The sequence below is a fragment of the Chrysoperla carnea genome, chromosome 5 (genome assembly GCF_905475395.1).
Source record: "Chrysoperla carnea chromosome 5, inChrCarn1.1, whole genome shotgun sequence".
NCBI classification, from domain to species: Eukaryota; Metazoa; Arthropoda; class Insecta; order Neuroptera; family Chrysopidae; genus Chrysoperla; species Chrysoperla carnea.
The window spans coordinates 19,500,077-19,525,170 of record NC_058341.1 but is presented as its reverse complement, the minus strand read 5'-3'; the positions used below and the strand labels follow the sequence as shown (position 1 = coordinate 19,525,170).

Below are 25,094 nucleotides of genomic sequence, written 5' to 3'. Positions count from 1 at the left end.
CTTGTTTATAAGCGATATAACGTATTAGACCTTTTTTTATCGTTAGGTGTAATATCTATCGAATTTCTTAATCAGATAAACTGCTAAACATATCATAGCTTCAGAGAAAAATGAAGCCAGCAAGCAGATGCTTGCTTTTACGGCAATTCCGAAAAATCCACCCTTAAATTTAACCGACTACTAAATGCAAAACGGACATATTTACATACCATCCGGAAACCAATGCTTTGGACGCAATCGAATAGAAAGAGTCAGTAGGACTGGAGGCTAAGTTTTCTCTTTTTAACGGAGTCTTTGGAACGTAGAGTATCTTCTTCGTAGAGAATTCCCATAACTAATAGATTCGAATTTTGCACGTTAACATTTTGTACCGATTTCCCTGTGGCATTTTAAGGTACAAAATAAAAGGAGATATTGCCATCCTCCATATCGTAAAAGAGAGATTGGATAGTTCGCTTACAACGTTTGATTAAAAAGCCTACCACACAGAAACATACTATATTCGGACTTGGACGTCGAATTAACTTCTTATTTTAAATTCTGTCATCTGTTTAAGTTTTTGCAATATTTCTTCCGACTATCTGTAAAAATATTATTAGCTACGAGCAATAATTAGTTGTATGAAAAGATACTCTTGAATATTTTTGAAACCATTGGTGTACGGAAATATAGTGCAATATGTTTTATTCAAGCCATAATACGCTTCATTTCCAAAACACTCATGCTTTCAAAAAAAAATGCATTAAGTGGTCATAAGACATTTGGAGTACGCTCAATTAGAAATTCGACATCTAATGCGTGTTTCTCTTGGAATTATAACCACGTTCGATAAGTGATCATAACACATATTGAGCACCGCTCAATTAGAATTAAGCTTCTAATGCGTTTTTGCTCGAAGAATTATAACCACAATTTGAAATAAAATCCAAGCGGCCATAAAACGTGTGGAGCACGCTCAATTAGAATTTACGTTTCTAATGCGTGTTTGCTCTAAGAATTATAGCCACGAGATTATTTAATTTCGAAGTTAAGAAATATTAATAACACTTTTGATGCATACATTTCGAAAGAATGGAGAGGAATATTTTGAGTCTAGAAATTTTCAGATAGTTTAAGCGTCATGAAAATGTATCATCCAGATATAAAATTATTTTTTAATTTTGAAATTAAATAAAAGCGTAATTCTAAACAAACTAAGAATCGTTTACGATCAATTATCCTCTTTCAGACTTTCGATATAAGTATAAAACTAGTAGGAGACATCAGATGTATCCAGTACACACAAATAATTCTGGAAACGATGTCTCCCACAGTATTACACTTAAATAAAAATACGAAAGAGGCTAAGTTAAGAAGGATAAGAAAATATTTGTTTTGTTTTTTGGAAAAAAGAAATAAACACCACAACGGAAATACCTTTTTATTAATCTCACCTTTTATTATTATTTTTAATTTTTTTCTGGTTTTTTTATTCCATTTTTTTTTTAAACTTTTTTTTTTTTGTTCAATTTTCATGAGTTTTACAAAAATACAATTTCCCACCAATTATTCATAATCCACATTAAACAACACAACTCAACATCAAATTCCATATCCTAAAAAACAAAAGTATATTATAAGTAAGATAACATATAAATTCTAAATACAACATTTTCGAGTGCATAGTAGAAGTCTTCAGTAGAAAATTAAACTATTATTACAAATTTCCCTAATACAATTTTTTAAAATTATTTTTAGATTGAAAGAAATAATTTCTATGTGTTAAGGTAAACGCATACAAGCTTAGAATTGTCTTTGCACGTTCTCGTAACTTCATTTCGACGATTTTTTTCTATTTAGTTTGCATTTTATACAGCGAATTTTCCATAACAATTTTTTATATTTCAATTTTGTTTCAAAAAAATAGTTTCTTGATAAATTCGCTGGATGAAAGGCTGAAAAAAATTGCTAGAAAAAAACAAGCAACCATATATGGTAGGTTGGCTAAACAATACCACTGAAATAAAAATTGTCTATATTAGACAAATATTATTGTTCAAGAGACGGTCGTAGCAAGCCCTCTATGTCTAGACTAAAGTTTAATTTTTGTTTTTTGTTACATAGCTTTCTTAAAAGGCACAATGCTTCAACAGTGTTTCAAAGGACTAAAAAATTACAGCTTCTAATAAAAAAATTTTAACGACAGTCCATGGAATTTTTAATTCAAAAAATTAATTTCAATATTTTATGGTTATTTTTGATTGGAACTACGGCAGTAGTTCCGTGAACTTTAAGTCACGTTTTTTCGAAGGTATTTTAAACTACGTTGCATATCTTATGTTTAATTTGTTAAAAAATGTCAATTGAATATTTAAAAAAATTAAATCCTGTCTTTCCGTTAAGTGGGCAATAAATACTTAGACCACTTATATTTTGAAAATTATAATTATGGCGTAAATTTCCATAAATAAATTAAGAAACAAACAGCAACGAAGATATAGAACGAAGTTAATTTTTTTTAAATTATCCCTAAAATATTGAAGTCTATGTTTAATAGGATCCTATTAAACAGGAGGAATTTTTCGCAAAAATTTCTTTTTTACGATTTTGCCGTGCCTCTCCAAATACTGAAAAAAAAATTGAACTTTAGTATTGCCTGGGAGAGCTTACTACGGTTAGCTTTCTAAATTTTAGATTCAAAACTGCTCAGGTACGCATAGTACTGCTGCATTGTTATTAAAACCCTAAAAAGTTTCTAAAACGCCGATCACTTCCAACCAAATAGTATCGAATGAACTAATTGGAGAAAATTTACAGTTTCTTCAGTATGAACTTGATCTTAATTCCCATTTTTTAAGTTTCCGATTTTATAAGACAAAATGGATATTAACTTGTTTCCGGAACATAATTTCATTTTTTCTTTTGAATTTCTTAACCGCCAAGTGTTCTTTGTTTTCATCGATCAGCAATCTTGCGAATTTCAGATAGTTTCGTACGTTATGGGAGAAATTTACGGTGTTTCCATTAAGAGAGAGCTTGGAAAATATAACCTAGTTTCCATTACATAGTAAAGCAAATTATAATTAATTCGTGTTGCTAAGAAAGGTCAAGTCTTTTTATATTATTTTCCATTCAAATTTCCGATTTTATAAGATTGGCATTTTTTCCAGCGGAACACAATGTCATGTTTTCTTTTGGATTTCATAATCTCCAAATGTTTTTCATAATTTCCGATCAGCAATCTTGAGAATTTCAGATTTCCACAAATTCCATATTTCCGATTTTCTTGAAAATTATTAAGACAATACTAAGCATGTATGGTTGATCTTTACAATGATATTATTTGATCCAATTTTGAATATACAAAATTTTGTTGTTATCTTTCTTTTTAGTACATATTTGAGCCATCTTTTTTCCTTCTCTTGTAATATCAATAAACCCTAAAGTTATGCACATTTTTTTAATAAAAATTTTGACAATTAATTAAAAAGATTTTTTATAGCTTGGCTTGAATGAAAAAGATTTTATTAGTTCCGTCACAATGATTAAATTTAATTATTTTTTAAACGGTCTGCCGAACATTTAATAAAATCATTTCATGCTAACTCCAATTCTGCTTTTTATATCAATTATAAGAAAAAAAAAATGTAGAAACAGTTAAACAAATTTTTATATGCCATTCGCAAAGAGTTCAAACTTTAGTTTCAAGTAAGATATCAAATTTTATTTTGCCCCCCCCCCGAACTATTCTGTTCTCTCCGTGAATGGACTACATATGTTTTTTGTTTTTTAATGCAAAAATATTTTGATTTTGATTTATAATACAATTTAATTTTAAATCACATGGTGGGGTTTCGTTCTCTGCTTGAACGGAGTATACTTTTTTTAATGCAAAATTATTTTGATTTAATTATGAAAACAATTGTTATTCAAATTAATTTTAAATCCGTTTGCAAATAAACCTTGCTGCAAAAAAAAATTTACTTGATGTTAATTTTGTTTTGTTTTAAGATTTTATAAGACACACACACAAATTATAATTTCTCAGCGATTCTCAATAGAAAACAAAATAAAATAAACTAATTATTTTAAAAAGACTAGATAAGATTTTTACGATAATGAAATCGTAGTAGCTTACGATAATGAAATCGTACAAAATAAAATTTTGAGAGTCACTGATTTACAAAAATAAATCCAACTACATTTAATTGCAAAGAAATAAAATAGAAAAATAGTCAAATAGTAAAAAATTTTTAACAAAATTAACATCATTTGCGATAAGTATTTTCCATTTTGAATAACACAGATTCAGATAGTTTAACACAGTATTCTATTGAACTAATTTTTTTGAAAAAAATATTAATAAATTTACAATAATATAATGCAGATCTTTGAGTCTACTGTACAATTTTTGAAAGAAATCCATCACTTATAGGCACATAACATATCAGCTCTACCGAAATATATATCAAGGTACAGCTACAAACCCAGAGTTTCGTAGTATAAACAAACAATAAATCATTTAAGCATGAAAACTAAAGGATACAAATTTTATTCGTTAGATCAAAAAATTATAAGCTATCAAAAAATTTTGTTTTTTTTTTCCACTTAACTACGGGTTACGTAGCCCAAAGACCACGAGTAGTTTAAAAAAAAAGATTTTGGAAGCCGAAATCCATTAGCTGAATTTCCGCAGTAAATTCGTTATCTTAATAAATCTCTCATTGTCAAGCAAAATGCTGTTCAACTAAACATACAGAACCTTCTCTATATTTAATTAAAAAGCTCACTTTAAATCACAGTGTTACACTATCTCAACCTGTATTTCTAAATGAAAAATACCCGACGAAATTTTTTAACATATCTTCGTTTCTGCCATTACATTCTTCAAGACAATATATTCTTCCAAAACGGATAAAACCATTTATATTCTTTTTAAAGATTTTTTAGAAAATTGTTTTAAATACCCTTTTTGATTGTTTCTATGATTTTTTGTTAAATTATTTTTTTAATTTTTATTAATTTATATATTCTTTAAACTTTCTTAAAAATTTATTTGGTTTTAAAAAATTATTTAGAATTCAATTTTGAAAATGGATATTTTTATAAGTTTTGTATCCTGTTTATTAAATTATTTTTGATTTCTAAATAAATTTTAACTACTTTTTGCGGGTTTTATCAAAATAATTAGCAAATAACAATACTCTAAATCTTAAATTTTTTGTTCGTTGTTTTGAAAATAAAATTCTAAATTTTCACAAATATTCTAAATTAAAAGAAAATTAAATCATTAAAAATAATTCGGACCTTACATTGAAAATTTCGTTGTTTTTTAACTTTCTTTTAATGCACATACAAGACAGACAAATTTCAAAAAAATCAGAAAAAAATATTTCTTCAATCTTTTATATTTATTATAATTTGACTTAGAATTTAATCTTTTTTTTTTTTTTTTGTAATTAAAAAAGATTTATTTTTTTATTTTTACATTTTTATGAAAATATATATAATTTTTTTTTCCGTTTTAATTATACAGGATCTTTCACGTTTGTGAACAAAAATAAATATTAATTTTTTTTTACAATTCTAGGATTTGTTTAATATTTTTTTAGGTTTATTTTTAAATAAATTTTTTTGTTTTATTGATTTCAATATACACAAAGTGTTCGCTTATCTCTCTGTCTCTTAAAATTTTAAAAACTGTTTGAAAATTTAAGAATCTCTCTTTTTTCTTAACTAATAATACAAATCTTTTGGACACGGGCGCCATGTTAACTAATTTATTTACATAAGCTAGCTTAAGAAGTCTAATATTCTAATTATAGTCAAAGTTACTATAGCGCTCGTGGGAGAGGGATCCTTCTTGTATAAGAGCCTTAATAAAAATACCTATTTTAAAATAAAACACCTAAATACAAACTTAAAACTAATCTACTGAAATTTTTTTTTAAATTTAAGTTAACAAAAAAAGTTAAATTTCAGATATATCTTCCATTCCGGAACACAAGTGAACATAGTTTAACAGTTTCAGTTTGACAAGGTACAAAATGGAAGCCCATCTTGGAAAATTTAGTCTTCACTAAGCAAAAATTTCTTCGCTGAGAAATTAAAATTGTTATTTGAAAAAACCAAATCTAAAAAATTATATTTTCAGGATAAGAGATATTCTGGATCAAAGAAATAAGCACGAATCAGGAATCCATTAATTCACATTGTTTCGGTATTTAATTTATAGCTTCTTCTGTTATGTTTTTTTGTATAGAGCCTGAATGGTTTGCTGATTGGGGCTTATTCTTTTGATCCATAAAACTTCTTATCCTGATAATAGTATTTTCTTAATTGTAGAATTTGTCGGTCAAACAAGAAATTGGTGGCATCAAAGATAAAATTTGCTAAATAACATATATGACCGTTAATTTTTAAGTGATTTCTTGATAAAGAATTGAACAGGATATTGTCAAAAAATGTCAAATTAAACAAAAATAGAATAACTAATATGTAACTTTTGTAAAATGAAAAAAGTATTTATTGAGGAAATTTTGATGTGTCACCCTGTGTTCACTTACATTACGAAATTGGAAAACATCTTACCATGAATTTAAAATTAATAAAATAAAACATTTGCGTCTAAATTTTTGTTGAACACAAAAGTGTATACTGAAATTTTTTTTCGAATTTTATAATTAATTTTAATTTCTATAATCAATTACGTCAATTTTACATTTAGATTGTGTTTTGTTTTTTTTTAATACATGCAAAAAAATTGTTTTTTAAGGACGTAAATGATTTTTCTTAATAAATACAACGAGGTTCAAAAATACTTACCGTTGAAATTAAATTTTTTATAAAAATTATTTTTTAAGGTGTTTTAATTAAGGCATTAAATTTTTAATTTGTTTAGCGTTAGTGTTTTTAAAGGATAATTTTAAGGGTTTAAATTTTATTAACAAAATTTTTATATATTTTTTCCTTTAAATTGAAGAATTTCATAAATTTTGATTTCAAATTATTAAATTGTTTAAGAAAAACTTAAAGAAAATTTTTTTCTTGAATTTCAAAAACAAAATAACAAAAGAAAAATTTTACGAAATTGGTCTCAAATTTTACTTACCACAGAAAACGCGCAAGTTAAAACCTACAAAAAATACTTACAGTTGGCAGCCTACTATGTAAAAACGATATACGAACAAAGTTCGTATTATTGAGAAAAAGAGACAGACGACAAGACAATTTAAAAAAAAATTAACGTAAAAACACTTTGAGAACATTCTTGACCTTACAGTTACACGCTGGACATCGCTTAGTTCTCGTCCACACTTTCACCGCGCATTTATAACAACAGCACATGTGTCCAAAAGTACCATGCACGAAGATACCATTCTTCGGGTTTGTTGTACACACAATACACATTTCTTTTTCATTCAGCATCTGAGCAAAATGGGGATAAAAAATAGGCCAAGGTTAATACAACTTTTGATACTTTTTTAACAAATTGTGACAACCTGAGATGATCTTTTTTAGAGCCTGACCTGATGAGTGTCACATCAAGAAAATATATGGAATTTGGTTGGCATCCAAACTTCTTCATTGATTACACGTTTCAAATGAAAAGAGCTTGTGTAAACATTTTTACCTCTGTATACATAACAACAAAAAACTTTTTTCGCTTGCGAATCATTCAAGTAAATTTTTTAATACTTATGACACATTTGTCAATCTGATTGTCGTACTGGTCAGGCTTGGGTATTATTAATGACTTTGGGGGCCAAGTCAGCGGTAGATAGTATAACACTATTTACTGACAGAAATCCTCTTGCCTGAAAGGTTCCAAGTAAACGATCGGACTAAGATTCATGAGCCCCTTAATTCTGGGTGTTATGCGACTGTGTCTATTGGATGGCTTGCAGCCAGGGAGAATCCCAGCTGTATTTGAATGGAGCATTGTCCGATACCTATTCGCCTGGAGCAACGCCATTGGTGACTTCACTGGTACGGTGGACATTTATGTACTCTAAAGGGTTCACAGCTGACCCTTTGGCCTCCTAAGTGTGTCCCACCCCAGGACAGTCAGTCTAAGCTAACCTAACCTACTTATCATTCTTTATATTCTACCTAGAACAATGAAATTTAAAACCTAGTTTTCCTTTCCTTCCAAATCGTCATTTATTTTCGTTCAATTTGTTAGCTTATGAAATTGACATTTCAAATATCTACAATTTAATTAAATTTTATTCTGATCTGATTAAAAATATGCTCGTTTGTAAAAAGAATCACTATTGACAGCTAACCATTTAATGAAAACTTTATTTTAAGCTAATTTTAGTTTAAAAAAGATCAAATTAATGATTGCCGGAAAATCCAAAATATTGTAAGCGTAATATCTTGAAAATAAATGAGCACATGAGGCGACCTATAAGCCCAAGTACTACCAGCAACCTGAAAGCGATAAATATACACACTATTGAATACTAATCTAATAAAAAACAAAAATTGTAGAAGTTTTTCAATTAAAATTGTTTTCCCCAACTTGGATTAGCTATGCCCATGAACGTCAGTTGCCTTAATATAACTTATGATGGTATACAGAAGTTACGTAAGCGTTTACACCAATTTTTTTTTCAAAATAGAAAAATAAACTCTGTATCTATAGAATTGTTAAACGTCAATTCAAGCATTCAGTTTAAATTTCTATTGATTGAAAAATTCTTGAAAGTCCTTTTATTTGAAAACGGTAATAATATCGGTAGTTTAGTCTGCCACAAAAACGCTAGCTGATAATGAAAAAAAAAATTTGTTTTAGTTTTTAAAATTGATTAAGTTCTTAGATTTATTACCGTTAAAATTTGATACCTTTTTTGTTAGACTTTCACCGTTCGGTAAGTGTTAGGGATTTAGAGATTAACACAAAAAATGTCTTTGTGTTGAGCGTGAGATTGATATTTTACTACCATAAAAAATTAGTTCGACTGTCCCAAAATTAAAACCACTCTAACTAATGAAATTTACAAAATTTAAAAAAAATCCGATGTGGTTTTTCCCTTGTAACTCTAAATTGAACCAGTTTTCTCGAAACATAGCTAAGAACACTCTCCATTAATTTATTTTTCAAACAGAAAATCTAAAATGGTCCAACCGTTTAGGAGCTACGGACAGACACACAAAGCGGTCAAATTTATAACAATCCTCATTTTGCGTCGGAGGTTAAAAACATATATTGAAATTATTTACGAGATTTATTTCTATTAATCTACACCTTTTAATTTCTTAGAATTTAAGCTCAATTTGACCATTAATAATTATTTACATTTGCTACTGAAATTCGGTATTCCTTGAGGGAGCAAGGTAGAACAGAACTCATTAATGTATGAGGGATACTCAGGGTAGCGAATTCGGCTTTACATCATCGCAACAAAATTTAATTTAATTAATAGTTGTAATGGGCTGGTGTAGAGTAGGATATATGCATGAAGGAGATAAACTTAACCACTCAAAATAATTGAGGAACTGAAACAAACAGCGATACATAGGGTATCACAATGTGGATCAGACCTCGAAGTGAGGTTTGATTGGCTCTCCCCTCTAGTCTAATCCAACCTTAGCTGCACTAAAAGCCCGAATAAAAGCAAAATTGTAGAACTGTATCCTCTGGAATCAAGAAAATGGAGTTTTAAGAGAAGTGTAATCTCTAAGTGCAAGATCCCAACATATTTGAGAAATGGTTCGATAATATATTCCAAAAGAACCGCCTTTTTCTCTTTAATATGAGATAAAAATATCAAAATAATAACGGTAAGAAAATCATATTTCTAAAGTAATTATTTTTTATTTTATGAAATAAAACATGCAATCTCACAAAATGGCTGTTAAAAAATTTAGCAGCCGTAAATTCGTGAAGAATTCTGCGTTAATTATCTAACTGCAGTTTGTCCACACCAAAGTGAACAAATACAGAACTATTAGAAACAAAAAATTTCATGGCGTCAAAAAGGTATACAGTCGTATAACTGATATTCAGAAATAGATCCTTTAAAAACATGGCGTTTCGATTATGATTTTATGATGCCAAATAGCTATACAGGCGTATAAGTGACATTCAGTTCTGATAAACGTGTTGCTATAAAAATTGAGATGAGTTTTATTTCATAAAATAAAAGAAAAATCAAAAATTTTGGATTTCCAAGGATGTTTTTAGGTATAGGGGTTGTTTTAACTACTAGGATTTTGTAATAATATCAAAAAAAATTCAAATTAAATACGAACAGGATTTACGGAATCATTTTTAAATGATTATAAACGAACTTCGAAAATAAATTTTCGTATTTCGAAAATCATTTGAAAATGATTTTTTTCTACGCTTCTAAGATCTTAGAAAATAGAAACTATAATATTACTTAACTCTAGAAAAAAACGTACTAAAATAGTTCACAAGAAATAACATACAATTTTAGGATTTAATATAAATTGTGAAAATTGTTTGACGCTGAAAAGGACTTATAAGAAGCACTGTTAGAAACTAATTCTAATAGTTCTTTTAGACTAAGAGCCACAAATCGGTTGATTTACTGTATTTCCATGCTTCTAATTGAGTTTAATCATCTTCTTATACCCGTATTATCTACACGAAATGAAATTTACGAATGAAATCAAAAACTTCGACCGATAGTTCTTTTACGAACATGAAAGTTAGAAACTTGCTGATTTCACGTTTGATATTCTTTAAAGTAACTATCGATCGGAATTTCAAACCATGTAAGAGTAATTGAATGATTGAATATAATATGAAACTTTCTGAAAAACTGTAAATCGATCGGCAACTGGCTCTTAGACTATGAGCTTCTTCGAATAATACAGGTAAGTCTATTTGTTTACCCTTCTCAAGACATCCAGACAAAACTCATACAGTTTTATTACTTTCTTTAAAAAGCAGCAGGCTCGTGATCGAAAATAATATGTAAGAAGCCTTTTTCGATACCCTTCTCAAGACATCCGGACAAAAAACGTGGGAACCTTAAAGAAAGTAAGCACAGGATATACTTTCTTTAAAATAAAAGTAAGCTTCTCATCGAAAAAAGGAAGCCTTTTTATGTACCCTTCTCAAGACATCCGGACTTAAATATTTCTATAGGGGACACTGTTGTTTCTCGTCCAAAATTAAGAGACCACGTGGAAGTTTGCTCTCTTTGTTAGACTTAAGAATGAAGAAGATTTATTTCCCAAAAATAAATATTGGCCTGCGTTTTAAGCTTTTGGGCTTGAATATATAATTCCCCTATAGCCTAGTTCCCAAAAATTTCGGCTTCAAAATAATCAGCGACATTTCACAAAATAGATTTCGTCCCAAAGTTTGTTTTTCCCTTGTCAAACCATTTTAGTTTTTACTCAAAAATTAAAGCTTAATAAACTTAAAACTAAAATTCAACTTATCAATTAAAGAAAAATAACTTAAGTTGAAACTATCCGACTGATCGAAATACTTCAGTCTTCAAAAAAAAATCCTTCAAATTGAAGGTACGAATATGTCCGTTTCAAGGACATTTATCCTTGGTAAAATCGTTAACTAGAAGGAAGGATGGTCAGGATTATTAAAAAAGGATTGCATTTCTTACATTACAATGATAGATATTTCTTAAGGCATGCAATTTTCTTTATACTTGAACACAAATCGTAATCGAGATGATATATACAAGCGATCGAAGAAAATGTTTTTCAATTAGCAAATTTTCAAAAGTATCTTAAAAATTTGATGCAAATTATATTTTTCAAAATAATTACGATTTAAAAAAAGCTACTTCGCATTTTCTTTTAGAAACTACAATTCTGTCTTTATTCGATTTTCAATGTCGTTGAGTCCAAATTGCCTCCCGAAATAATTTAATAATATTGGTTAGTATTGATTGGAGGGGAGGGTTTTTTAAACAAAATTCATTGAAGGTATATTAATATCGGAAAACGATTTTCCAATTCGATCGCTAATTTATCACAGTCAATTTTTTAAGATTATCAATCTGCAATTGCAACCCTGTCAAGGACATTTGTTTATAAATTTAGCTTCTAAATTGATCCTTACTTCAAAGAGATCATTTTACTATCCGTTAACTCAATTTTACGATTTGCTGTATAATAGAAAATTTTTTAAGTAATTCTAAAAATGTAATAATCAAAGAAATGCTTATGGTCCGGTGTAAAAATACATACATCTTCATTAATGTCTCCACTTTTTGAGGTTTGACTGCTAGTAATATTTTGGGACGAGGTTTTCGTGTCAATTAGTTCGTCTGGTACAATTATTTTATCTAGTTGCAAATCAACTGGAAGTTGATTATCGTCGCTTGTACTTGAGGTGCTGCAAACTTTTTCAGATGTTTCTTGTGATGAGCCAATGCCTGAATCATGTTGTGTTAAATTCGTAAGGAACTTGGAAGCTGCTGATGTGATGTTTTCTTCAGATGTAGCGTTGACTTCTGTAAGCGTTGATTTCTTCTTCTGAAGCTTATCTCGGGTACGATGTCGACGTGGACGTGGAGGAAATATTTTCTTTCGAGCCTACAACCAAAAATATTCTTTTAGTACAGAATTTTGAAAAAATATTCTAACAAAATATGTGCTGGATGATGATAGTATATTCATAGCATTGTATCCCACATTTACAAAAATGGGGAGGAAAGGTAAACAGCGAGTTTAAAGCTAGATTAGTTTACGATATTTCTAGTATAGTTGTTGATCATTAGTGGTAAAATCTTTTACAGACTTGGAGCAAGTAAGGCTTGTCGCCGTGGCACCGCTTCTTAAAATAAAGGTTTGGCTTCGTACAACATTGGTATCAGGTATTAACGTGAATTTAAGGGCAAAGTCAATGAATGGTCTTTAATATCTTTATCTTTGTAGCTGTAAGAGGAACGAAAAATCCAAGTCCAAAAATTTTAAGAAGAATGTTTTTCGGAGGTGGGGAATGTATATAAAAAGAAATAAAATGATGGAAGAACGTTAAAAAGCTTGTGAAAACTGAAATCTCGTTTAAACTTTATACAATCGCCATTTTATTTCCTTTAATCAAATTGGACGAAAAATTAGAGTTGATTTTAGATTTAGAATTACAAAATAAACTTGTGGAATGAAATATATTTACCTGGTAACATTTTTCACAATATCGATAGAATGGATTGTCATTAACCCCTTTACATTGAACACATTTCAACAACAATGGCGGCCTTTTCCTGGATGCCACCAAACGACTCGATCTACTAGCATCCAGATCATCGCTTTGTTGACTACTTTCACCGTCGGTGTCAGCAGCCCATAAGCCCACATCTGAATCTTCTTCCGCTGCCTTACATATTGCAGCTAACATCTCCACATCACCCAATACATCCTAAGGTTATATAGTCAAATACAATCAATAAAATCTCTTGATGTCGGTGTCGCTAGTATAACAAACACTGAGAAGATCCCCCATTTATGTGCGTTGAATTTTTTTTTATAAATTTCGAAGTAGAATATAATCCTATGCTCCTAATTAATGATGATAAGATGAATGATTTTTTTTGTTACCCCATGCATGATTTTAATCCTAAATCCTTTCGACTTGGTGATTTAGAAATTAAATAATACATCTCAAATTTATTTATTTCAAATCGCAAATATTGTGATGATTTTCTTTCACTTGATTTTAACTGTAAGTGTACAGAAGCTTTCCTTGAACCCATAAAAATTTTATGAGACTGAAGGCGCTAAGTACAGGTCGGCTTCACTTAAAAATACTATCCTTGATCTCACAATTCAGCTGTTATCATTGGCAATGTCCAGAACAGGGAGTTTATCATGACAGATAGTCCTGTGAGGGGAGTAAAATAGAGAGATAATTCTTTTTTTTTCACGTAACTTTTCCATTACCTAGATTAACTATCCGCTTCTCTATTACCTTCCATACCTTTTATCTTTCAATAAACTAATACGACTGCCTTTTTAATTTTTTCTTTACTTATCAGCTTTAAATGTAAGAATAAATTTAAGATGTATATTTAATATCTATTTTGCTTAACTTCCTCAAATAATTTGGGGATCCTGATTGAAACAATGTAGAAGAGATGTTTATGGTGTCCTACGCTTAAATGAGAAGATGTTGTCCTATGCTAGAAATTCCTATTTGTAATTTTTAAATTGTTTATTTTTAAATTATGCGATGTTGTATTGATCGAGTTTTTTTTAAGACACAAAATATTTTTTTTTTTAAATCTTCTTAATCTTTTTTAGTTTTTTTATTAGATATGGAATTGATGCACTCGCGAAAGCACTTAAAAGCACACTCAAAAAAGCACTTGTCATTTATATTTTTAAAATAAAATGAATTATTTAAACATTTAAAAAAATATATATATGTATATCGAGATTCGAACTCGAGATTTTTTTATAATAGTTATTAAATTACGCATGCGCGATAAATCACCAGCAAAAAACTAAAGCTTCTTAACTAGAATAAAAAACACTTTTCTATCACATATTAAAACTAAAGATACAAAAAAATTTGATTAGTTATTAACAAAAGAGTAAAAAATAAAATTTTTTTTAAGTAGTTAGAAAAATACTTGATGCATGTTTCGTCTTAAAATGACATTAAAATTATACTAAGAGGGTGGATAGTTAGTACAAAGTGACTTAAAAATACCATACCCTAGTACAAGCAATCGTAAACCAATTTTAAAAAAGATTATCCGTAAATTTTACAAAATTGAAAAAACTCCTGACAAATGCGATTTGTTTCTTGAGAATCTCTTCAAACAGAATAGTTTTTCTTGAAACACAGCTAAGAACACTCTCAATTACGTCACCTTTCAAAAAACTAAATCAAAATCGGTTCATTCGTTTAAGAGCTACGGTGTCACAGATAGACACACACACATAGCGGTCAAACTTATAACATTCCTATTTTGGCGTCTGGCTGTTAAAAATAAGAAATATTGTAAATTAACTGATTTTAAGATGTATATCACCGAATTTTTTGGCTTTAATTGTGGCAAATTTATTGACTTTCTTAATATACTTTTAATGAATTCTCAAAGAAGGAAAAAATTGTATATTTTAAAAGCTAGAATCTCGCAAGAATTCTAATTGATCTAAAAATATACAAGACTGGTCAAAGTTGACCAAAAACTACCTTTTCTTGATTCTCTAGCAGAAAGTAGGGTGTTACCGGATGCATTTAACTCCAAGAGCTTTTGTGACGTGCATTTTTGTGGCTCGATGGTTACACTTTAGTAAACTCTTGGGAGATCAAGAAAAATGGTATGCAAAACACGGCCAGAATGTTGGATGTCCTGGCGTAAGTATACCGTCTGGCGTTTAATTAACAATATTTTAGAACAAGATTCCTCCTTCCCTTTCTAAAAAATAAACCCTCTGATAGCCGCATTAATCGATAGGAAAGTACTACAATACTCTAGAAGTGGAGTGAACTATAGAATGATTACGAATGAAACGAAATATGAAATGATTAAAAAATATTATGCAATAAATTTAAGTTGGTATATGCGTAACTTTTGACTCACTTTGTAATCTATATAAAGTATCTAGGTATTATTTATAAATACAATAGACTTATAAAATTCCTAGTATTAATAAAATAATGATGGTAATGGTAATGTTATGATTCATAAACTTGTACAAACTTGTTTTGAAAGTAAGTAATTTGCATATGAATCAGAGTAATGGATGAGAATGTCATGTATCAAGTATTAACTTGTTTTAAAATTTTAGGCAAAAAGGTTAACGGTTAATTATATTATTACTTGCAGTTAATATTTTATTACTTTTTTTTTAATCTATTATTTTTCTTCCATTTTTTTTTTTTCACTTTTAAATTTTTTTTGGGATATTTTTTTTTCTTCATTTTTCCAATAATTTTTTGGCATTTTTTAACTTTATGTTTTAATTTATTCCCCAAATTTTTTTTGTTGTATTTTACCTTTTTTCCTCATTTTTAAAAGCTTTTTTTTTCTTGTTTTATTTTAATTCTATAACTTTTTTTTTGAATTTTTTTTTCTCGATGCTTTAATTATTTTTTTTTTAACTTTTCAATTTTTTACATTCTTTTAAAATTTTTTTTCTCCCAATTTTTTTTTATTTTTTGTGTTTTTAAAATCGTTTTTTTGAAAATTGTGCTCAATAAACAATTTTTGGTTAATATGAATTTTTTTGGAAATAATTTTTTAATTTCATACGTAATTCTTCATTATTTTTTGTCTCATTGGTCAAAATTATTATGAAAAGATCAATATTTAAGATTCAAGATTCAGTTAATCTGAAAAACTCGATAACCTTTATGGGAAAACTTGGTTAAAAATTTGGTTAGTTAAAATATATCCTCGAAAAATTGATATTTTACAAGAAACCAAAGTTTAAATAATGGTAACAATACATATTTTTGGAATCTTCAACAGTTCTAATGTCAAAATATTCCCCGGAGAATAAAAACTGATGGAAGGAATTTATTTTCATGTACCCCCATTATGCAAAATGCCACTATTGATTGACAAATTATATAAAATGATCTCCATTTCTTAGCATTCCAAACATAAAGCGGATTTTGTATCAAAAACTAGTAAATAAAGATAGCAAATTCCCGCTTTCTCGAAAGGTTTTCGTAATTTTAAATGACAAACTGGATTTAAAATTCCGATAATAAAACTTCTATTTTAATTAATAATTGACCTATTGACCTCGGGAAAAAAATGCAATTTATATGTGAAGAATTACGATATGAAAATAAATGAAACAAATAATTTTTTGTTATGAAAAAAAAAACTATTTATCTGTCAGGGGTATCAGGGGAAGAAGAACAACATCTGTGTAGAACAGTGTTATCACTCACATCAGTACCACTCGAACTATCTGATTGTCCCAAATCGCCCCAAAATGATGCCACGTGTTCATCATCTTCACTTAAACTCGCCACTTCATATTCAACATCTGTGTCGGTTGCATCCGTGTCGGATGTATCTCGTGCATAATCTGTTTGACAAACAAAAATTTATGATTTTAATTGTTTGGGCCATATGTTATTTATAAGATCATAATCTTAATTTTAATGGCATTAACTAAGTTTTTTTTATTGATATGGGCAAAAAACGACGCGGCTTTTATCAAAGTAATAGAACCCAGTAAAGATTAAAATTTTGCACTTAATAAAACAACTTCATTTTCGTCCCTCCGAATGGAAAGTGACAACTTCCGTCTTAGTGTGCTAAACGAAGTGGCCGCTTTCCGTCTCATGTCGAGCAAAAAATAGTATACACCACCACGGGAGCAAGTAAAGAATGTCTCAGATCTCATGTTTGTCCTCCTCGGTTTCGCCTAGGGCGACAATGAACATGAAATCTGCGACATTCTTTACTGCGTGTCCTTGTGAAAGGCACTATTTTCCTAATTTATTAAAAATAATGCAAGCATTGACACTCAATATATTTTATACAGAATATTTCAACAATTAATTAAGTAAATTGTTTGTTTTCACTTCTTATACCATGTATATGAAATATACCAAGGTATACTAAGTTTAATCCCAAGTTTGTAACGCTTAAAAATATTGATGCTATGAACAAAATTTTAGTATAGGTGTTCATAAAATCACCTAATTAGTCCATTTCCAGTTGACTGCCTGTCTGCCTGTCGTCTGACATCACGATAACTCAAAAACGAAAAGAAATATCAAGCTGAAATTCTTATAGCATGTTGAGGACGTAAAAAGTGAGGTCGAGATTCTAGATGAGCAACATAGGTCTTGGGTCCGTAGCATTTTTACTTTTGTTCTGTCTATCCAAGACCCAATTTACCTATGATGCTCATTTACGAACTCAAACTCACTTTTTACGCCCTGAGCACGTTATACAAATTTCAGCTTGATATCATTTTTCGTTTTATTGTTATCGTAGTTACGGGCGGACAGGCAGACAACCGAAAATTGTCTTCTTAGATGATTTTATGAACAGTTATACCAAAATTTTATTCGTATCATCAATATTTCTAAACGTTACAAACTTTGGACTAAAGTTAGTATACTTTGATATACATATTTCACATATACAGGGTATAAAAATCTCAATTTAGCTAACTAACATTCGGTAAGCGAGATATTAACAATATTACAAAATATAATCATCGAAGCTCTATCTTGTTAATAACCGTTTCTAACGGTTTTGGTATACTCTACATTTAAATTTTTAGATTTCCATAACGATAATCTCAGAAATTTATCGTTAACTCACAGTAATTAAATTTGAGTAGAATTTAATTGCAAGTTTGAACTTGTATGAATTTTTAAACGTTATCAATTTAAACTATTGATATTACATTATCGATATTTTTGTTTAAAATATTGATTAGTTAGCTCTCAAATTTCATAAAGGAATGGAATTATTTAATTACTGATAACGAACAAATTTTGTGATAACAGATTCATTTGACAACAATAAAGTTAACATGTTAAGAGTATGATGCTCTTTAAAATCCCAGGTTTAAACAAGTTACGTTAAACAATTTTTAACATGTTACGAGAATAAAGCGCCTTGGTAGCACAATCAAAGCAGTCCTAATTTTACGTCTATTTATATCCCAAAAACAGACCCCCATATGAACTAAATAATTGTTAGTTCTATTGAAAAAAATATACAACAAAAATTTTATAATTACCGGTCTCCTTATCCTGTATGCTAAGAACACTTTCTGTATCATGTTCCGATGACTTCGAACTTTCACTTTCTAGGACAACTTGATACCATTGCAGGCTTGCTGCATATTTTGATGGTGGCTCCGAACAAGTTTCATCATCTGATGGACAATAACTTCTTTTGCGTAATTCTGATGCTATAAAAAATTCGAAATTTTGAAAAATAGAGTCAGGTGATTTCAGTATAATATTTGATAAAAGGCATTTAAATATGACTCCATTAATGTTTTGTAAAAAAAACTTTAATTACTTACTTGTTTTTGGTGTAACTACTGTAGAACTCATTTTTTGTTGATAAATAAATAAATTAAAATACAAGACTTAACACTATAAGACGTTTCACGAAACTTTTAATTAAAAAATGATATTCGTTTCCAAAAATAATGTACAATTATTTTAATTCCATAAACTTGCTGTAACTTGCTTTATGTACAGTCAACAAGTGATATTCCAATGAATTTATATAAGGACCGTATTTTACAAAATTATGTTTTATATTATTTAACTTTTAATTTAAGTCGGTGTCACTTAAACAAAGTTTACTTTTCGTATCGTAATATTTATCGTAAAATTAATTATGTCCATTTCAATCTTTAAAGGAAAATTTCGTTATAAAAATTGTAATTACTTAAGAAGTAATTTTACACTGAATACAACCCATGTTATTTACTTAAAATGGTGCCCTTTCCGGATTCCATTATGCATTGAACACATACATGAATGGTGGGGTAATTTAGTTTAATATTTTAGCGCTAGATAGCATCATGTGATTATTTATTTATATACAATAACGGTCATCTGGAAATACTTTAATTTGCCAGTAGCGTAGAAATTTTTTTTATATTGATATTCTAATCTTTTTTTATTTAATTTCGAGTAAAACAATTTTTATCAAACTCGAACTTAACAAGCCTGCAATTCTAAAATTTAATAAAACATAAGATACTAGATAATGTGCTGGCTTTGACCAGTATTTCTAAAATTTGTTCCTTTAACGAAAATTAGTTCGAATTCGATTTATTATTTAAAAACAGAAAGACTTACATTTGGAATATCCTTTTACATATTAAGGAAAATATGCCAAGTAACTTTTAATCTCAGATGAACATTTTATGAAAATTTAACCAATCAAAATTCTAAAAATTGTAACGATTTCTTCTTTGTCAATTGGCAACGGAACTCAAGTGGTGTATATTTTTAACTTCCCAGTAAATAAAAATTCTTGTAATCGATCCGAAAATCCAAATCGAAATTTTCAGCATAACCTTACTTTTCATGGCCAAGACTATGTATTAACATGTAAATGTAATTTTACCACTCTTGTTTGTAGTAGGCGATACGCACGTGTTGCATGCGTTTTTTTTACGAATACAAGATTAGTTCTTTCTTTCTGCACGATATTCCAACAAATAGCTAATTACCCGCTAATGCACCAAATTTACTTGTTACACGTTGTAGCTATTTTTCACACGGAAAACAATGCAGAAGGGAAGTAAGTACTCTTCTCTGCATGAGTAAAGAAAATAGATTTTTAATTACAAAAATTTCTACGCTTATGATATTTAATTCAGATCTATAAATTTAAACAAGTGTAGAATTCAAATTGTGGGTTTTTTCAAGACTTTACAAGATGTGGGTTTTTACTTTTTAGAAGCGGCAGCTGGCATTAGTTAGTGGAATGGCCAGTTGTTTGGCGCGTGGCACACAACGGCGCTTACATCGCATCGTTAACATTTTAATACGCATGCCAAAATAAAGATATATAAAGAGTGCCGGAAAAATACCTTTTAGCGTAAAATGTTGAACAACTTATAGCTTTTATTCCTATCTTTTCAGAAAAAAATTAAGTAGAAGATTCATTTCACTCTCTATCAAAAAAATGCACGTGTTTTACCATTCTGTTAACTATAATATTATATGTGAATCACATGTAATGTTATAGTAATAACACTTATAATAGTTTTGCGTTTATTTTTGATTCAATATACATATATCGGTTTTTCATTTTTATGCACAGTTTTATTTAAATTATTAAACTAGCTTGATGCCCACCCGTATCACTGGGCTTTAAAGTAAAAATCACCGCTTTATAGCCTCCACCTCCCTTGATGTGCATAGTTTTCAATTTTGTTCAATGTAAAATAGTCATAATTCATTGAGTATGTCAGAAAAATTGGCCATGAATGGTTTGACATTTACTATTTTAAATTTTTACAGAATACTTTAATTTATCCGACAATGATCCGACATTATCCGAATTATGATCCGACAATTTAGTATACATTTTTTACTGAATTTTATTGCTTCTTGAAACACCATAATAGTAACATGTTCACACCATTCTCAGTTTTGTTTGTTTGTATTTTTTGACACTCTACAAACTACACATGTCGTAGTTTACAAAATCGTACACTTCTCTGCCTCACCCTGTATATCCATTGGTCATGTAAAATGCCGCCTAGACTATGTACAAGCGTTCAAAGCACGAATGTTTTTAGTGTTTTGAATTTGGGTAATGTTAAGAAATAATAAACAAATTGATTTAAAAAAAAACAACATGTAAATTAAAATATATTATCTACAATTAAAACAAAAATAAATTTAATAAAAATATTTTGACATAAATAAGGCACATAAAGCAAAAATCGCTGTAATGTTAGTTGCTTGCAAGTTTGATGTTTTTGATGCATTACAACCATCTTCAAAACATTGACAGATTTGTTCTTTTTTAACTTCAGAAATTACTCTATAACAAGGTTTATGGTGTTTAACCCAGCCACAGCCTCTGGTCACTCGTGTCATGGTCTGATTTAGTTTAACTGGAAAAAAAAATTTTTTAGATAAAATTGGTTAGTTGAAAATATTTAAATTGGTAAATTTACATTTGCCCTGCAATTTTTACAATCTTTCTCTTGTTTGTAAATATGTAAATTTTGAAATACTTACCAGATTTGGTATTGACACCCAAATATACTAACAAAGCAACATATAAAAGCTTGTAAAACGAATCTTGTGCAAGTACAATAAGTGCCAGATTAACCCGCGTTGGGGCCTTTTAGGTAATGCAATTTTCAGTGAAAATCATCCGGCGCCGTGTTTTTTTTTTGTCTACATAAATCATCTTGGCGTCCTTTCGCCCTTGTGTGGGGCCTAAAATTTCTTTTTCTTTAGTCTTTGTAAATCAACTTGGCACACTTTTGTAGCGTCCTTCTCGTACAAATTTGTACGGGACCATTCTCCGGGGCCCCTATAGACAGTTGCCTAATCCCTCTAATGGTTACTCCGCTACTGATCATAATACCAAGGAAAGTCAGAAAAATAATTGTATGCACTTACCGGTTTGTACCATTAATCGACAAAACATTTCATGTTTTTCGTCATTCCAAAAATCTTGATAAAATGGTGGACATTCTACTAAATAAGGACTGTCCATATCGTCTTGGGTAAGGAAAGCACATTTAGAGTCATTCAAGGAACTACATTGAAAACATCTTATCCCAGAAACTAAAAAATAATAATAATGCCATCAATAAACACTTCAATAAAGAAGTTGATCAAAACATAGGAGTAGAAACTCGGCTATGAACTAAAACTAACATTTTCCCACTGCTTTTTTCTCATACAGAGTAAAATACCCGATTCAAAATTTTTTGACTAAAAGCCACCTAAATCAATGGTAAGTCTAAATACTAATGACAGGTTTTTTTGGATTTTGCTTTGAAACTATCAAAGTTCATTTCTCATCCTATTTAAACACGTTACTATTTAACTTCGGTAAAATTTTGTAGGCCAAATTTAGCTATTTTATACAAAAAATCGATTTTTTTATATTTGCTGGTGTCATCAAAACATTTTTACTCTATCACACCCAAAGTGTAACGTTTAAACTAAAGAATCAAATTTATGAGATTCGCAAAGACCAAAAATGATGCGGAATATCGCAGAATTGTGAAATTCGATCTTTCAGGCGATAATTAAAAATCGGACAGTAAATTTATTGGCATGTAGTTAAGTTTTTCGTGACGTTATTTTCGTGGAAAATATAATTAAAAAGTAATGAGTAAATATGAAAAACACGTAAAATTTGTTTCATTTTTTCCCAAATATTTAAAGCCTACCATTATTAATAAGCAGACATTGTAAAAATATCACAAAAATCACACACAAAAAACTGTTATTTAACTTTTTACAAGACATTATTAAAAATAATGTTGTGATTGTTCTAATTAAATCGTCTTGCAATTAGTAGATATAAATAATTAAGTTTATATGATTTGTAATCGATATATTTGATCTAATAAACTATGTGTGTTTATACAGTGTGTCCCTAAAAATGTCTCTAAAAAAAATTCAAATCAAATAGAATATTGATCAAAATAAGTTGAGCTAAAATTACCCTTTTAGTACAAAGAATCGTTTGAGCGCTTGGATTTGAAATATAACAAGTGAAAACAAGCAATTGACTGAGTTAATTGTTGAAATACCATGTATAGATAGTGTTGAAAAAGTAAGCCCCTCTTAGATAGCCACACATACATACATGTCAAGCACAAGTTGTTTATTTTTTACATTTAAACTTTTGTTCTATCTTTAACGGTTTACAAAATGAGTCCTCCGGACCCAAGCTCCAATTGACCCATTGTTGCTCATTTATGAACTCGACCTCACTTACGTCCTAAGCACGCTATAAAAATTCCAGATTGATATCTCTTTTCGTTTTTGAGTTATCGTGCTTACGGACAGACAACCGGAAATGGGCTAATTAGGAGATTTTATGAACACCTTCATTTTCTTTCTTTCTTCATCGGAAGTGATAACAAAAATTTAGTGCGATCCCCTATTGTATTCTTCAACTTTCACAGCCACGCATAAATTATGTTCTAGGAGTCCATAAAACGGATTTATAACATACATCCTCCCTTGTCTGTTAACCTCCGATACAGATGGTAAAAATAATTTTAAAATGTAACTTCAGAGCCGTATTATAGCGCTGTAACTTTGCAACTTTTGTTTTAAGCTAAGTTTAGCTCAACTAACTTATTTTTAACTACACTGTACTTAGTACAGCAATTTAAAGATTTTTTATGGATGACATTCTGTATATTGAATAACATAATTTTTATAATAAAAAGATTGATTATATTATGTGTAAATACTAAATACATTTTTAAGAATTTAAATAAAATAGTTCAACCTTCAAGAACGTTTTTTTTAAAATAAAAATTGAGAATAATTTATCAATGAAGAAATGTGGCTGTGATAAAACTTTGAATCTTTGATACAGTTCAATCATTTTAAGATAAATTACGTATTGGAAATTTGGAATCAAAATAAAAGATCAAAGGACTATAATAACAAAGTGATGAATGATGATATAACAACTAATAGAGTTAAAAGTTGTTTAAATACCTTGTATCAATGTTTGAATTATTGAAAAATTATTGATGAATTATAGGACTGCCAAATCAATTATGGAGTCTGTGGCTTTCGAAGAATAATCTCCGGTTTTTTGGCCATTTTTAAAAGAAAAAAAAATTAATTCTTATAAACAAATATTTACTTTATTTTATATAAACAAAAAAAAAAGTCCAAAAAATGTATAATTATCTAGAAACTAAAGTTAAGGAGGGTGACTCGCAAGTCATAGAAAAAAAAATAATTAGTAGATAATGATCCGAACTTTTAATATGTTTACTAAAAGAAACATGTTATTATTTTAAAAAATTTTGGGTATACCTTACCGATCAATTAAGAGAGTAATTAATTAATTAAAAATACAGTAAATAATATATATCCTGTTAAGAAGATGCATAGATTTAATGTATTTTTAATTAATAATTACTCTCTTAATTGATCGGTAATTTATCTTATTTTTATATAATATGTTTCGTTAATTAAAAATTCGGATCATTATCTACTAATTTATTTTTTTCTATTACTGGCGAGTACGTTTCTATTACACCCTCCTTAAGTAATTATATTAATTTATTTTTAAAAAGGGTGTTAAAAGTTTGGCCGCTATGTGTGTTCAAAATATGATGCATCCTGACATCTATTGGTGCATATCGTAGTTAATGAAATAAAGTAACATTACCGGGATATTCAAATTGATATTTGTCTAGAGACATTTAAAACGGTTCTTATATTAGTGATAAAATTTGTATCTTTTTAACTCAAAAATTACCGAGCAAAGCTCGGTCATCCAGATACTTATATTAACACACAAACTTAATAAAATTAACTTTTTGTATCCATTTCTGCCGACGTTCCATTAAATATGATTCTGATGGAAAATAATAAAATTTTATATTTTTATCCCTTTTACTAAAAGTATTGTGTTTACTAGAAGTATTATGAAAAGTCTCATGTATGGGGGACTTTGACTCATATCAAGTAC

The 25,094-nt window shown here is 28.9% G+C and overlaps 2 protein-coding genes across 4 annotated transcripts; both read right to left on the bottom strand.

The window, feature by feature from the left end:
* Positions 1-1,432: 1,432 nt before the first annotated feature.
* LOC123300835 (E3 ubiquitin-protein ligase Mdm2-like) lies at positions 1,433-19,131 on the bottom strand. Of its 3 annotated transcripts, none has more exons than XM_044883481.1 (8): positions 18,952-19,131; positions 18,661-18,834; positions 16,844-16,983; positions 13,106-13,348; positions 12,402-12,522; positions 12,175-12,272; positions 7,255-7,407; positions 1,433-1,595 (listed from the first exon to the last, which is right to left on the bottom strand). In XM_044883481.1, exons 1-8 carry the CDS (start codon positions 18,980-18,982, stop codon positions 1,521-1,523), a joined length of 1,035 nt encoding a protein of 344 aa, XP_044739416.1. In that variant the 5' UTR covers positions 18,983-19,131; the 3' UTR covers positions 1,433-1,520. The 3 variants fall into 3 exon arrangements, with proteins under 3 accessions (XP_044739416.1, XP_044739419.1, XP_044739417.1); XM_044883484.1 differs by having other exon boundaries at positions 12,175-12,274; positions 12,404-12,522; positions 16,844-16,927; positions 18,737-18,834; positions 18,952-19,129; XM_044883482.1 differs by lacking the exon at positions 1,433-1,595 and having other exon boundaries at positions 7,088-7,407; positions 12,175-12,274; positions 12,404-12,522; positions 18,952-19,130.
* Positions 19,132-21,290: 2,159 nt separating this feature from the next.
* On the bottom strand, positions 21,291-22,955 carry LOC123300773. Its single transcript, XM_044883421.1, has 3 exons — positions 22,816-22,955; positions 22,034-22,201; positions 21,291-21,516 (listed from the first exon to the last, which is right to left on the bottom strand). The coding sequence occupies exons 1-3, from the start codon at positions 22,892-22,894 to the stop codon at positions 21,299-21,301; spliced, it is 465 nt and encodes a 154-aa protein (XP_044739356.1). The 5' UTR covers positions 22,895-22,955; the 3' UTR covers positions 21,291-21,298.
* Between the last annotated feature and the right edge of the window lie 2,139 nt (positions 22,956-25,094).

Bases quoted from the DNA above. Each gene is read 5' to 3' on its own strand.
- LOC123300773 (XM_044883421.1), bottom strand. From the start codon at position 22,894: ATGTCTTGTAAAAAGTTAAATAACAGTTTTTTGTGTGTGATTTTTGTG. The intron at 22,202-22,815 runs GTAGGCTTTAAA...ATTATTTTTTAG, and splicing joins ATGTCTGCTTATTAATAATG to TTTCTGGGATAAGATGTTTT. The intron at 21,517-22,033 runs GTAAGTGCATAC...TTTTTTTTCCAG, and splicing joins TCGATTAATGGTACAAACCG to TTAAACTAAATCAGACCATG.
- LOC123300835 (XM_044883481.1), bottom strand. From the start codon at position 18,982: ATGAGTTCTACAGTAGTTACACCAAAAACAA. The intron at 12,273-12,401 runs CTTCCAAGTTCC...ATTTGCAACTAG, and splicing joins AGAAAACATCACATCAGCAG to ATAAAATAATTGTACCAGAC. The intron at 7,408-12,174 runs GTATGTATTTTT...CATTTTGCTCAG, and splicing joins GTGGAGACATTAATGAAGAT to ATGCTGAATGAAAAAGAAAT.